This window comes from Babylonia areolata, chromosome 19, assembly GCF_041734735.1.
Source record: "Babylonia areolata isolate BAREFJ2019XMU chromosome 19, ASM4173473v1, whole genome shotgun sequence".
NCBI lineage: Eukaryota > Metazoa > Mollusca > Gastropoda > Neogastropoda > Buccinidae > Babylonia > Babylonia areolata.
In genome coordinates this window covers 1860001-1877500 of record NC_134894.1, presented here as the reverse complement: position 1 = coordinate 1877500, position 17500 = coordinate 1860001, and the positions used below count along the sequence as shown (strand labels likewise).

Below are 17500 nucleotides of genomic sequence, written 5' to 3'. Positions count from 1 at the left end.
GGGGGTGCATGCTGGGTATGTTCATGTTTCCATAACCCACCGGACGCTGATATAGATTACGGGATCTTTAAAGTGCGTATTTGATCTTCTGCTTGCATATACACATGAAGGGGGTTCAGGCACAAGCAGGTCTGCACACATTGACGTGGGAGATGATAAAAATCTCCACCCTTTACCCACCAGGACCCATCACCAAGATCTGAACCCTGGCCCTCAGACTGAAAGTCCAACGCTTTAACCATTCGGCTATTGCACCCATCAGACGACTGGTTATATTACTCACACACACACACACGTATATACATATAAACACACACACACACACACACACACACGCACAGAGCACCTGCACAATGAAGATCCAGAGAAAGTCGATGACACGGCGAAAGCTCCGCCTGTAGAGCCATGAGGACAGGGCGTCCAGGTGTGACCGCAAGAACACCGTCAACGGCGACAGGCACGTTGCTATGGATACGTCAGGGGCCTTCAAAGTCAGCAGCAAGGTCAGCCCGTCGTGCAGAAACAGATTGATCTGTGTGGACAGACAGAAGGTCATTGCAAACACTTTCCTTTTTTACAATCCATTTTCTGTTTCCAGGAGGTACTGAAGTATGTGGACCGATCAATAAATGGTACACCACATCTACCCATAAAAATATACATTACCTTTTTTTTTTTTAAAGAGCAGATGCCTGATCTCTGCATTCAGCCAGTGCACTGATCAGACCTGGAGATCCTTCCTCACACTGTGTCAGGCATTAACTCTCTCCATACGAACGGCGAAAGAGACGACGTTAACAGCATTTCACCCCAATTACCATCATCAAAATATTGCAAGCGGAAGGCTCTTATACTGAAGAGGTGAATGTTGACAAAGAATACCACAATTCTGATGACGGAAGCTAAAGGTTGGGTCATTCAGACACCCACTGGACATCCAAGGGGTCTGTGTAGAGAAGAGAGGACTGGCCGTACTGAGTGAGTTAACACTGAATCAACAACAAAAGACATGACAGTGGGCACAATTTGTCCTTCAGTCTATCTACATACTGTGTCCTTCAGTCTATCTACATACTGTGTCCTTCAGTCTATCTACATCTGTGTCCTTCAGTCTATCTACATCTGTGTCCTTCAATCTATCTACATCTGTGTCCTTCAGTCTATCTACATACTGTGTCCTTCAATCTATCTACATCTGTGTCCTTCAATCTATCTACATCTGTGTCCTTCAATCTATCTACATCTGTGTCCTTCTGTGTCCTTCAATCTATCTACATCTGTGTCCTTCAATCTATCTACATACTGTGTCCTTCAATCTATCTACATACTTCAATCTATCTACATACTGTGTCCTTCAGTCTATCTACATCTGTGTCCTTCAATCTATCTACATCTGTGTCCTTCAGTCTATCTACATCTGTGTCCTTCAGTCTATCTACATCTGTGTCCTTCAATCTATCTACATACTGTGTCCTTCAATCTATCTACATACTGTGTCCTTCAGTCTATCTACATCTGTGTCCTTCAATCTATCTACATACTGTGTCCTTCAATCTATCTACATCTGTGTCCTTCAATCTATCTACATACTGTCATTTTAGACGAAAAAAAACAAACAAACTGTGTACAAATGCACAAGAACCTGGAAGAAAATTAACTGTAAACTCAATAAAATAAAATGTCCTACAGGACTGCAAAGCAAACTTTCAGAAATTTTTGAATTGTGTATTGTGTTTAGATACACTTGTATGTTAAAATGTATGTATGCAGTGTGTGTGTGTGTGTGTGTGTGTGTGTGTGTGTGTGTGTGTGTGTGTGTGATGAACACAGACATCCTGTCATGTTGTACACACCACACACAGGACACAGCTGATGAACACAGACATCCTGTCATGTTGTACACACCACACACAGGACACAGCTGATGAACACAGACAACCTATCATGTTGTACACACCACACAGAGGACACAGCTGATGAACACAAACATCCTGTCATGTTGTACACACCACACACAGGACACAGCTGATGAACACAGACATCCTGTCATGTTGTACACACCACACACAGGACACAGCTGATGAACACAGACATCCTGTCATGTTGTACACACCACACACAGGACACAGCTGATGAACACAGACATCGTGTCATGTTGTACACACCACACACAGGACACAGCTGATGAACACAGACATTCTGTCATGTTGTACACACCACACACAGGACACAGCTGATGAACACAGACATCGTGTCATGTTGTACACACCACACACACAGGACACAGCTGATGAACACAGACATCGTGTCATGTTGTACACACCACACACACAGGACACAGCTGATGAACACAGACATCCTGTCATGTTGTACACACCACACACACAGGACACAGCTGATGAACACAGACATCGTGTCATGTTGTACACACCACACACAGGACACAGCTGATGAACACAGACATCCTGTCATGTTGTACACACCACACACAGGACACAGCTGATGAACACAGACATCGTGTCATGTTGTACACACCACACACAGGACACAGCTGATGAACACAGACATCCTGTCATGTTGTACACACCACACACAGGACACAGCTGATGAACACAAACATCCTGTCATGTTGTACACACCACACACAGGACACAGCTGATGAACACAAACATCGTGTCATGTTGTACACACCACACACACAGGACACAGCTGATGAACACAGACATCGTGTCATGTTGTACACACCACACACAGGACACAGCTGATGAACACAGACATCGTGTCATGTTGTACACACCACACACACAGGACACAGCTGATGAACACAGACATCCTGTCATGTTGTACACACCACACACAGAGGACACAGCTGATGAACACAAACATCCTGTCATGTTGTACACACCACACACACAGGACACAGCTGATGAACACAAACATCCTGTCATGTTGTACACACCACACAGAGGACACAGCTGATGAACACAGACATCCTGTCATGTTGTACACACCACACACAGAGGACACAGCTGATGAACACAAACATCCTGTCATGTTGTACACACCACACACACAGGACACAGCTGATGAACACAAACATCCTGTCATGTTGTACACACCACACACACAGGACACAGCTGATGAACACAAACATCGTGTCATGTTGTACACACCACACACACAGGACACAGCTGATGAACACAAACATCGTGTCATGTTGTACACACCACACACAGGACACAGCTGATGAACACAGACATCGTGTCATGTTGTACACACCACACACAGGACACAGCTGATGAACACAAACATCGTGTCATGTTGTACACACCACACACAGGACACAGCTGATGAACACAGACATTCTGTCATGTTGTACACACCACACACAGGACACAGCTGATGAACACAGACATCCTGTCATGTTGTACACACCACACAGAGGACACAGCTGATGAACACAGACATCCTGTCATGTTGTACACACCACACACAGGACACAGCTGATGAACACAGACATCCTGTCATGTTGTACACACCACACAGAGGACACAGCTGATGAACACAAACATCGTGTCATGTTGTACACACCACACAGAGGACACAGCTGATGAACACAGACATCGTGTCATGTTGTACACACCACACAGAGGACACAGCTGATGAACACAGACATCCTGTCATGTTGTACACACCACACACAGGACACAGCTGATGAACACAGACATCCTGTCATGTTGTACACACCACACACACAGGACACAGCTGATGAACACAAACATCCTGTCATGTTGTACACACCACACACAGGACACAGCTGATGAACACAGACATTCTGTCATGTTGTACACACCACACACAGAGGACACAGCTGATGAACACAAACATCCTGTCATGTTGTACACACCACACACAGGACACAGCTGATGAACACAGACATCGTGTCATGTTGTACACACCACACACAGGATACAGCTGATGAACACAGACATTCTGTCATGTTGTACACACCACACACAGGACACAGCTGATGAACACAGACATCCTGTCATGTTGTACACACCACACACAGGACACAGCTGATGAACACAGACATCCTGTCATGTTGTACACACCACACACAGGACACAGCTGATGAACACAAACATCCTGTCATGTTGTACACACCACACACAGGACACAGCTGATGAACACAGACATCCTGTCATGTTGTACACACCACACACAGAGGACACAGCTGATGAACACAGACATCCTGTCATGTTGTACACACCACACACACAGGACACAGCTGATGAACACAAACATCGTGTCATGTTGTACACACCACACACAGGACACAGCTGATGAACACAGACATCGTGTCATGTTGTACACACCACACACAGGACACAGCTGATGAACACAGACATTCTGTCATGTTGTACACACCACACACAGGACACAGCTGATGAACACAGACATCCTGTCATGTTGTACACACCACACACACAGGACACAGCTGATGAACACAAACATCGTGTCATGTTGTACACACCACACACAGGACACAGCTGATGAACACAGACATCCTGTCATGTTGTACACACCACACACAGGACACAGCTGATGAACACAGACATCCTGTCATGTTGTACACACCACACACACAGGACACAGCTGATGAACACAAACATCCTGTCATGTTGTACACACCACACACAGGACACAGCTGATGAACACAGACATTCTGTCATGTTGTACACACCACACACAGAGGACACAGCTGATGAACACAAACATCCTGTCATGTTGTACACACCACACACAGGACACAGCTGATGAACACAGACATCGTGTCATGTTGTACACACCACACACAGGATACAGCTGATGAACACAGACATTCTGTCATGTTGTACACACCACACACAGGACACAGCTGATGAACACAGACATCCTGTCATGTTGTACACACCACACACAGGACACAGCTGATGAACACAGACATCCTGTCATGTTGTACACACCACACACAGAGGACACAGCTGATGAACACAGACATCCTGTCATGTTGTACACACCACACACACAGGACACAGCTGATGAACACAAACATCGTGTCATGTTGTACACACCACACACAGGACACAGCTGATGAACACAGACATCGTGTCATGTTGTACACACCACACACAGGACACAGCTGATGAACACAGACATTCTGTCATGTTGTACACACCACACACAGGACACAGCTGATGAACACAGACATCCTGTCATGTTGTACACACCACACACACAGGACACAGCTGATGAACACAAACATCGTGTCATGTTGTACACACCACACACAGGACACAGCTGATGAACACAGACATCCTGTCATGTTGTACACACCACACACAGGACACAGCTGATGAACACAGACATCCTGTCATGTTGTACACACCACACACAGGACACAGCTGATGAACACAGACATCCTGTCATGTTGTACACACCACACACACAGAAAGGACCACAACTCTTCATATTTATCCCACTGGTAATGGTTCAGACTCTTACAGCTTAGTCTTACATCTTAGTCTTACAGCTGCTCACTCTCTCTCTTTCTTTCTGTGAAGCTATCAATGGAGTGATTGTCTTGTATGTGGTTTTTGAGGTCCACTAGGAAGATCCTGCAGCGTAATTCTGCACACACACCCACACACCCACACAAACCCCCCCACACACCCACCCTGAAAGCCAGCAGACGACAGAGGGCGGTCCACACAGCCATGAGGTGGGTGGCAGTCTGTCCCAACCACTGCTGCTTCAGCCCCCGCCCGTTTCCACACCCGGGGTGGCTGCCCCTGCAGTCCCCGGCCCCTCCCGTGGGGGCGTGGGGGTCACTGCACTGGGCTGAGGGGTCAGACCTCGCCCTACCCTCGTCCGGTCCATCCATGCCATCCGGTATGTCTGTGAAGAATACAGGGTGTGGATGGTTACATCAACACTGTGAACAATTCAGGGTGTGGATGGTTACATCAACACTGAATAATTCAGGGTGTGGATGGTTACATCAAAATGAACAATTCAGGGTGTGGATGGTTACATCAACACTGAACAATTCAGGGTGTGGATGGTTACATCAACACTGAACAATTCAGGGTGTGGATGGTTACATCAACACTGAACAATTCAGGGTGTGGATGGTTACATCAACACTGTGAACAATTCAGGGTGTGGATGGTTACATCAACACTGAACAATTCAGGGTGTGGATGGTTACATCAACACTGAACAATTCAGGGTGTGGATGGTTACATCAACACTGAACAATTCAGGGTGTGGATGGTTACATCAACACTGTGAACAATTCAGGGTATGGATGGTTACATCAACACTGTGAACAATTCAGGGCGTGGATGGTTTCATCAACACTGAACAATTCAGGGTGTGGATGGTTACATCAACACTGTGAACAATTCAGGGTGTAGATGGTTACATCAACACTGTGAACAATTCAGGGTGTGGATGGTTACATCAACACTGTGAACAATTCAGGGTGTGGATGGTTACATCAACACTGTGAACAATTCAGGGTGTGGATGGTTACATCAACACTGTGAACAATTCAGGGTATGGATGGTTACATCAACACTGTGAACAATTCAGGGTATGGATGGTTACATCAACACTGTGAACAATTCAGTGTGTGGATGGTTACATCAACACTGTGAACAATTCAGGGTATGGATGGTTACATCAACACTGAAGAATTCAGGGTGTGGATGGTTACATCAATACTGTGAACAATTCAGGGCGTGGATGGTTACATCAACACTGTGAACAATTCAGTGTGTGGATGGTTACATCAACACTGTGAACAATTCAGGGTGTGGATGGTTACATCAACACTGTGAACAATTCAGGGTGTGGATGGTTACATCAACACTGAACAATTCAGGGTGTGTATGGTTACATCAACACTGTGAACAATTCAGGGCGTGGATGGTTACATCAACACTGTGAACAATTCAGTGTGTGGATGGTTACATCAACACTGTGAATAATTCAGGGTGTGGATGGTTACATCAACACTGTGAACAATTCAGGGTGTGGATGGTTACATCAACACTGAACAATTCAGGGTGTGTATGGTTACATCAACACTGTGAACAATTCAGGGTGTGGATGGTTACATCAACACTGAACAATTCAGGGTGTGGATGGTTACATCAACACTGAACAATTCAGGGTGTGGATGGTTACATCAACACTGTCAACAATACAGGGTGTGGGTGGTTACATCAACACTGTGAACAATTCAGGGTGTGGATGGTTACATCAACACTGAACAATTCAGGGTGTGGATGGTTACATCAACACTGTGAACAATTCAGGGTGTGGATGGTTACATCAACACTGAACAATTCAGGGTGTGGATGGTTACATCAACACTGAACAATTCAGGGTGTGGATGGTTACATCAACACTGTGAACAATTCAGGGTGTGGATGGTTACATCAACACTGAACAATTCAGGGTGTGGATGGTTACATCAACACTGAACAATTCAGGGTGTGGGTGGTTACATCAACACTGTGAACAATTCAGGGTGTGGATGGTTACATCTGAACAATTCAGGGTGTGGATGGTTACATCAACACTGTGAACAATTCAGGGTGTGGATGGTTACATCAACACTGAACAATTCAGGGTGTGGATGGTTACATCAACACTGAACAATTCAGGGTGTGGATGGTTACATCAACACTGTGAACAATTCAGGGTGTGGATGGTTACATCAACACTGAACAATTCAGGGTGTGGATGGTTACATCAACACTGAACAATTCAGGGTGTGGATGGTTACATCAACACTGAACAATTCAGGGTGTGGATGGTTACATCGATACTGCACCATGTAAAGACTGGGGAGGTATGCTCTGCAGGAAGAGTTACATATGTGCACATACAGCTGTCATCATTCCCAAACAGTATCATCTGTGTTGTGTTGTTGGTCTTTTCACACATTTGTCTTCCCATCAAAACAACAACAAACACTGCTCTGTCTACAGGTCTACCAGTGTGCTGTGTACACATCCTAAACCTACACACATCTGGTGACAACACACTGTGTCACACACTGCTGTACACACATCCACTCCCTCCTTCATTCATGTTTTAACAACAAGAAAGAGTAGTATCTCTCTCCATTTCAGAGGTACACAAGTCAAGGCTGCTTATGCAACTGACTCAGCTAGCACACAGGCAAATAAAAGGTAAAAACCAGACCCTTCCTCTGTAAAGGAAGTTCCAGGCCTGTCCTTTCACCAATCATCCGAGAGGCACACACACTGCAGCAATGACAGACAGGCCTCACCGTGAGGGGCGTGGCCACAGTGCGGGCAGTGCAGGTGGGCGGCCTGTGTCTGTTTGTCGCACCAGTCCAGGAAGCTCTGACACACCATCACGTTGTTGATCCGCACACACATCTGGTGACACCACACACTGTGTCACACACTGCTGTACACACATCTGGTGACAACACACTGTGTCACACACTGCTGTACACACATCTGGTGACAACACACTGTGTCACACACATCTGGTGACAACACACTGCTGTACACACATCTGGTGACAACACACTGCTGTACACACATCTGGTGACAACACACTGCTGTACACACATCTGGTGACAACACACTGCTGTACACACATCTGGTGACAACACACTGCTGTACACACATCCGGTGACAACACACTGTGTCACACACTGCTGTACACACATCTGGTGACAACACACTGCTGTACACACATCTGGTGACAACACACTGCTGTACACACATCTGGTGACAACACACTGTGTCACACACTGCTGTACACACATCTGGTGACAACACACTGTGTTACACACTGCTGTACACACATCTGGTGACAACACACTGCTGTACACACATCTGGTGACAACACACTGCTGTACACACATTTGGTGACAACACACTGTGTCACACACTGCTGTACACACATCTGGTGACAACACACTGCTGTACACACATCTGGTGACAACACACTGTGTCACACACTGCTGTACACACATCTGGTGACAACACACTGCTGTACACACATCTGGTGACAACACACTGCTGTACACACATCTGGTGACAACACACTGCTGTACACACATCTGGTGACAACACACTGCTGTACACACATCTGGTGACAACACACTGCTGTACACACATCTGGTGACAACACACTGTGTCACACACTGCTGTACACACATCTGGTGACAACACACTGTGTCACACACTGCTGTACAGACACAACCAGCCCACACACACATATACACCAAAAGAGACTCCCCCCCACCCCACCCACCCCGCAGACTGTCACACACACACACACACACACACACACACACACACACACACACACACACACACACAAAAAGACACTATCACACACACACACACACACACACACACTGTCACACACACACAAACTGTCACACACACACACACACACACACCCACACACACTGTCACACACACACAGTCACACACACACAGTCACACACACACACACACACAGAGTCACACACACACACACACACACACACACACAGAGTAACACACACACACACAGATTCACACACACACACTGTCACACACACACACACTGTCACACGCACACACACACACACACACACAGAGTCACACACACACACACACACACTGTCACACACACACACACACAAAGAGTCACATACACACACACTGTCACACACACACACACACACAGAGTCACACACACACACACACACACACACACACACACACACTGTCACACACACACACACACACACACACACACACACACACAAGACAGGAGAGGGGGGAGGGGTGACAGGTGTGAGGGAGCCGACCTTCTGGGTGATGGGTTCATAGCGGTCCGACAGGTAGGCGGCTTTACGGTTGTGGAAGGCGGTGCAGGTCTGCAGTCCCTGCAGCTGGTGCCGACACCCCCACACCTTGTGCTGCTGCTGCTGGCCAATCGCGTGCTCCACAAGCTGTCACATGACCACACGGGGTCAGCCCTCAAAGGTCAAACATCAGTGACACGTCACAAAACAAAACTGTACAACATGCTATGTGACTGCCAAAACATGAATGGAAAAATGTCGTTGTCTTGCAGTGTATGCCACAGTCATTTTCAGCAGCTGTTAATTCCATTTTCAGCAGCTGTTAATTCCATCTCCGTCTTTTCAGTTTCAGTTTCTCAAGGTGTTAGTGCGTTCAGACAAATCCATATATGCTACATCACATCCGATAGGCAGCTAGTGAGAACTGCAGCAACAAAGCACAGTAATCACTGTTGTTGTATTTGTATTTCTTTTTATCACAACAGATTTCTCTGTGTGAAATTCGGGCTGCTCTCCCCAGGGAGAGCGCATCACTACACTACAGCGCCACCCATTTTTGGGGGGTATTTTTTCTTGCATGCAGTTTTATTTGTTTTTCCTATTGAAGTGGATTTTCCTTCAGAATTTTGCCAGGAACAACCCTTTTGTTGCCGTGGGTTCTTTTACGTGCGCTAAGTGCATGCTGCACATGGGACCTTGGTTTATCGTCTCATCCAAGACTGTTATATAATGTCATATGAAATAAAGGACTTCAAAATGAACAGCTGATTAACTCCTTCTAGCCCACAGCTACATGCCTGCAACAGCGCCCCTGCACCAGCACTACATGAGACCATGCAGTCAGCAGTTGGGTTGTTCACTAAAACAGTGAAGATCAATGGAGAATTGCTGATTTAATTGGTCAAACACATCTTCATTTTCATGGTTCCAGAATCCATGAATGGCTCAGATCAGAATGCTAACTGTATCAAGCAAGAAACAAAATCAGAACAGTGTACTGGTACGAGAACACTTATACCTGGTCCTCATGGGAATGAGTTAATGAACACTGATGCCACCATTTCAAAAATATGTACCAAATAACCACACACATGTATGCGTGCACAAACATAAGCATGTGAGAGAAAGAGATAAAGAAACAGAGAGAGACAGAGATAGAGAGAAACAGCTGACAGACGGACAGACAGAGAGGGAGTTGCAGAGAGAGAGTAACCCTCACCGACTGGCCGATGACGCGTTTAGCGATGTTCTTTGGCACAGCACACAGGTCCAGACACAGCATGTTGTCGGCGTACACCCCTATCACCTCACATAGTGCCTGCAGGATAAAACACATCGTAATTTGACACACCACACATCGTAATGTGACACACCACATCATAATATGACACACCAGATAGTAATGTGACACACAACATTGTGATGTGACACACCATACAGTAATGTGACACACCATATAGTAATGTGACACACCAGATAGTAATGTGACACACCACATCGTAATGTGACACACCACATTGTGATGTGACACACCATACAGTAATGTGGCACACCAGATAGTAATGTGACACACCACATTGTGATGTGACACACCATACAGTAATGTGACACACCAGATAGTAATGTGGCACACCACATTGTGATGTGACACACCATACAGTAATGTGGCACACCATACAGTAATGTGACACACCATACAGTAATGTGGCACACCAGATAGTAATGTGGCACACCAGATAGTAATGTGACACACCACATTGTGATGTGACACACCATACAGTAATGTGACACACCATATAGTAATGTGACACACCAGATAGTAATGTGACACACCACATTGTGATGTGACACACCAGATAGTAATGTGACACACCAGATAGTAATGTGACACACCACATTGTGATGTGACACACCATACAGTAATGTGACACACCATACAGTAATGTGGCACACCAGATAGTAATGTGACACACCAGATAGTAATGTGACACACCACATTGTGATGTGACACACCATACACTAATAAGACACACCAGATAGTAATGTGACACACCAGATAGTAATGTGACACACCACATTGTGATGTGACACACCATACACTAATAAGACACACCAGATAGTAACGTGACACACCAGATAGTAATGTGACACACCACATTGTGATGTGACACACCATACAGTAATGTGGCACACCAGATAGTAATGTGACACACCAGATAGTAATGTGACACACCACATTGTGATGTGACACACCATACAGTAATGTGGCACACCAGATAGTAATGTGACACACCAGATAGTAATGTGACACACCACATTGTGATGTGACACACCATACAGTAATGTGACACACCAGATAGTAATGTGGCACACCAGATAGTAATGTGACACACCACATTGTGATGTGACACACCATACAGTAATGTGACACACCAGATAGTAATGTGGCACACCACACTGTGATGTGACACACCATACAGTAATGTGGCACACCATACAGTAATGTGACACACCATACAGTAATGTGGCACACCAGATAGTAATGTGGCACACCAGATAGTAATGTGACACACCACATTGTGATGTGACACACCATACAGTAATGTGGAACACCAGATAGTAATGTGACACACCAGATAGTAATGTGACACACCACATTGTGATGTGACACACCAGATAGTAATGTGACACACCAGATAGTAATGTGACACACCACATTGTGATGTGACACACCATACAGTAATGTGACACACCATACAGTAATGTGGCACACCAGATAGTAATGTGACACACCAGATAGTAATGTGACACACCACATTGTGATGTGACACACCATACACTAATAAGACACACCAGATAGTAATGTGACACACCAGATAGTAATGTGACACACCACATTGTGATGTGACACACCATACACTAATAAGACACACCAGATAGTAACGTGACACACCAGATAGTAATGTGACACACCACATTGTGATGTGACACACCATACAGTAATGTGGCACACCAGATAGTAATGTGACACACCAGATAGTAATGTGACACACCACATTGTGATGTGACACACCATACAGTAATGTGGCACACCAGATAGTAATGTGACACACCAGATAGTAATGTGACACACCACATTGTGATGTGACACACCATACAGTAATGTGGCACACCAGATAGTAATGTGACACACCAGATAGTAATGTGACACACCACATTGTGATGTGACACACCATACAGTAATGTGGCACACCAGATAGTAACGTGACACACCAGATAGTAATGTGACACACCACATTGTGATGTGACACACCATACAGTAATGTGGCACACCAGACAGTAATGTGACACACCAGACAGTAATGTGGCACACCATACAGTAATGTGACACACCAGACAGTAATGTGGCACACCAGACAGTAATGTGACACACCACATTGTGATGTGACACACCAGACAGTAATGTGGCACACCAGACAGTAATGTGACACACCAGACAGTAATGTGACACACCAGATAGTAATGTGACACACCAGACAGTAATGTGGCACACCAGACAGTAATGTGACACACCACATCATAACCCCTGTCAGGACACACCACGTCACTGAGTGTAACACTGTCTGAGTGAATTGGGTTGTTCTGACCTTCCTTCTCAACAAAACTTGTGCTGTGTTGTGTTGTGTTGTGCTGTGTTGTACTGTGCTGTGTTGTGTTGTGCTGTGCTGTGTTGTACTGTGCTGTGTTGTGCTGTGTTGTGTTGTGTTGTGTTGTGCTGTGTTGTGTTGTGCTGTGCTGTGTTGTGCTGTGCTGTGTTGTGTTGTGTTGTGTTGTGTTGTGTTGTGCTGTGTTGTGTTGTGCTGTGCTGTGTTGTGCTGTGTTGTGTTGTGTTGTGTTGTGCTGTGTTGTGTTGTGCTGTGCTGTGTTGTGCTGTGTTGTGTTGTACTGTGCTGTGTTGTGTTGTACTGTGCTGTGTTGTGTTGTACTGTGCTGTGTTGTACTGTGCTGTGTTGTGTTGTACTGTGCTGTGTTGTACTGTGCTGTGTTGTACTGTGTTGTGTTGTACTGTGCTGTGCTGTGTTGTACTGTGCTGTGTTGTGTTGTACTGTGCTGTGTTGTGTTGTACTGTGCTGTGTTGTGTTGTACTGTGCTGTGTTGTACTGTGCTGTGTTGTGTTGTACTGTGCTGTGTTGTGTTGTACTGTGCTGTGTTGTACTGTGCTGTGTTGTGTTGTACTGTGCTGTGTTGTGTTGTACTGTGCTGTGTTGTGTTGTACTGTGCTGTGTTGTACTGTGCTGTGTTGTGTTGTACTGTGCTGTGTTGTGTTGTACTGTGCTGTGTTGTGTTGTACTGTGCTGTGTTGTACTGTGCTGTGTTGTGTTGTACTGTGCTGTGTTGTGTTGTACTGTGCTGTGTTGTGTTGTACTGTGCTGTGTTGTACTGTGCTGTGCTGTGTTGTACTGTGCTGTGTTGTGTTGTACTGTGCTGTGTTGTGTTGTACTGTGCTGTGTTGTGTTGTACTGTGCTGTGTTGTGTTGTACTGTGCTGTGTTGTACTGTGCTGTGTTGTGTTGTACTGTGCTGTGTTGTGCTGTGCTGTGTTGTGCTGTGCTGTGTTGTGTTGTACTGTGCTGTGTTGTACTGTGCTGTGTTGTACTGTGCTGTGTTGTACTGTGCTGTGTTGTTGTGTTGTGTTGTACTGTGCTGTGTTGTACTGTGCTGTGTTGTACTGTGCTGTGTTGTACTGTGCTGTGTTGTACTGTGCTGTGTTGTGTTGTACTGTGCTGTGTTGTGCTGTGCTGTGTTGTTGTGTTGTGTTGTACTGTGCTGTGTTGTACTGTGCTGTGTTGTGCTGTGCTGTGTTGTTGTGTTGTGTTGTACTGTGCTGTGTTGTACTGTGCTGTGTTGTACTGTGCTGTGTTGTGTTGTACTGTGCTGTGTTGTACTGTGCTGTGTTGTGCTGTGCTGTGTTGTTGTGTTGTGTTGTACTGTGCTGTGTTGTACTGTGCTGTGTTGTGCTGTGCTGTGTTGTTGTGTTGTGTTGTACTGTGCTGTGTTGTACTGTGCTGTGTTGTACTGTGCTGTGTTGTGTTGTACTGTGCTGTGTTGTACTGTGCTGTGTTGTGTTGTACTGTGCTGTGTTGTACTGTGCTGTGTTGTGTTGTACTGTGTTGTGTTGTACTGTGCTGTGTTGTACTGTGCTGTGTTGTGCTGTGCTGTGTTGTTGTGTTGTGTTGTACTGTGCTGTGTTGTACTGTGCTGTGTTGTACTGTGCTGTGTTGTGTTGTACTGTGCTGTGTTGTACTGTGCTGTGTTGTACTGTGCTGTGTTGTGTTGTACTGTGCTGTGTTGTACTGTGCTGTGTTGTGTTGTACTGTGCTGTGTTGTACTGTGCTGTGTTGTGTTGTACTGTGTTGTGTTGTACTGTGCTGTGTTGTACTGTGCTGTGTTGTGCTGTGCTGTGTTGTGTTGTACTGTGCTGTGTTGTGCTGTGCTGTGTTGTGCTGTGCTGTGCTGTGTTGTACTGTGCTGTGTTGTGCTGTGTTATGTTGTGCTGTGTTATGTTGTGTTGTGCTGTGTTGTGATGTGCTGTGTTATGCTGTGTTATGTTGTGTTGTGCTGTGTTGTTGTGTTGGGTTGTGCTTTGCTGTGTTGTTCTGTGCTCTGCTGTGCTGTGTTGTGCTGTGCTGTGTTGTGTTGTGCTGTGTTCTGCTGTGTTGTTGTGTTGTGCTGTGCTGTGTTGTGCTGTGTTGCTGTGTTGTGCTGTGCTATTTTGTTGTGTTGTGCTGTGTTATGCTGTGCTATGTTGTGTTATGCTGTGCTATGTTGTTGTGTTGTGCTGTGCTCTGCTGTGTTACTGTGTTGTGCTGTGTTATGCTGTGTTGTGTTGTGCTTTGCTGTGTTATGCTGTGTTGTGTTATGCTGTGTTGTATTGTGCTGTGTTATGCTGTGTTGTGCTGTGTTGTATTGTGCTGTGTTATGCTGTGTTGTGTTGTACTGTATTGTGCTGTGCTCTGCTGTGTTGCAGTGCATTGTAGTGTAGTGTAGTATTTTGTATTATATTGTTTATGTTGTATTGCACTGTACTTTATTGTACTGGATTGTATTGTACTGCACTGCCTTGTGTTGCATTGTTTTGTGCTGTGTAGTGTAGTGTAGTGCAGTGTAGTGGTGTGTAATGTAGTGTAGTGTAGTGTAGTGTTGTGTAATGTAGTGTAGTGTAGTGTAGTGTAGTGTAGTGGTGTGTAATGTAGTGTAATGTAGTGTAATGTAGTGTAGTGTAGTGTAGTGTAGTGTAGTGTAGTGTAGTGTAGTGTAGTGTAGTGTAGTGTTGTGTAATGTAGTGTAGTGTAGTGTAGTGTAGTGTAGTGGTGTGTAATGTAGTGTAGTGTAGTGTAGTGTAGTGTAGTGGTGTGTAGTGTAGTGTAGTGTAGTGTAGTGTAGTGTAGTGTAGTGTAGTGTAGTGTAGTGTAGTGTAGTGTAGTGGTGTGTAGTGTAGTGTAGTGTAGTGTAATGTAGTGTAATGTAGCGTAGTGTAGTGTTGTGTAGTATCATACTGTATTGTAAGCAAGTGTACTGTATTGTATAACTTTATGTACTGAAACATGTCACTGTAATATTGGGGCTGTTCTCCCCTCGGTACATGACGCTGCCACGGCGCAGCAACGCCTGTTCACACAACTTGGTTTGCTGTCTGCAAGTGCATTTGTTTTACCGTCAAACATTTTCTTTTTTTTTTTAATACAGAATTTCAAACCTTTCCTTGCAATGAGTTCTTACACATGCGCTAAGTGTGTGCTGCACGTGGGATCATGGTTTATTGTCTCATCCGAATGTCTGAAATGAAAGACTTGATGCTGTGAAGAAGAAAAATGACCCAATGAAAAAGCAAACAGAGGTGTGTGGGTGAAGAGGCAATGAACACAAAGTGTGCACAGCACAGACACCACACAGACATGTTAATGTGCACGGCACAGACACCACACAGACATGTTAATGTGCACGGCACAGACACCACACAGACATGTTAATGTGAACGACACAGACACCACACAGACATGTTAATGTGACAACACAGACACCACACAGACATGTTAATGTGCACGGCACAGACACCACACAGACATGTTAATATCCACAACACAGACACCACACAGACATATTAATGTCCACAACACAGACACCACACAGACATGTTAATGTGACAACACAGACACCACACAGACATGTTAATGTGACAACACAGACACCACACAGACATGTTAATGTGCACAGCACAGACACCACACAGACATGTTAATGTCCACAACACAGACACCACACAGACATGTTAATGTGAACGACACAGACACCACACAGACATGTTAATGTGAACGACACAGACACCACACAGACATGTTAATGTGACAACACAGACACCACACAGACATGTTAATGTGCACAGCACAGACACCACACAGACATGTTAATGTGAACGACACAGACACCACACAGACATGTTAATGTGAACGGCACAGACACCACACAGACATGTTAATGTGACAACACAGACACCACACAGACATGTTAATGTGCACAACACAGACACCACACAGACATGTTAATG

At 45.3% G+C, this 17500-nt stretch overlaps 1 protein-coding gene across 1 annotated transcript in view; it reads right to left on the bottom strand.

The window, feature by feature from the left end:
- Positions 1-17500, bottom strand: part of LOC143293368 (uncharacterized) — a 115986-nt gene that overhangs the window by 28753 nt on the left and 69733 nt on the right. The window contains exons 22-26 of the mRNA XM_076604174.1: positions 11115-11213; positions 9899-10042; positions 8351-8462; positions 5720-5940; positions 347-532 (exon numbers count right to left, since the gene is read on the bottom strand). Of these exons, the coding sequence (XP_076460289.1) occupies positions 347-532; positions 5720-5940; positions 8351-8462; positions 9899-10042; positions 11115-11213 (762 nt within the window). The remainder of the gene's footprint in view (positions 1-346; positions 533-5719; positions 5941-8350; positions 8463-9898; positions 10043-11114; positions 11214-17500) is intronic.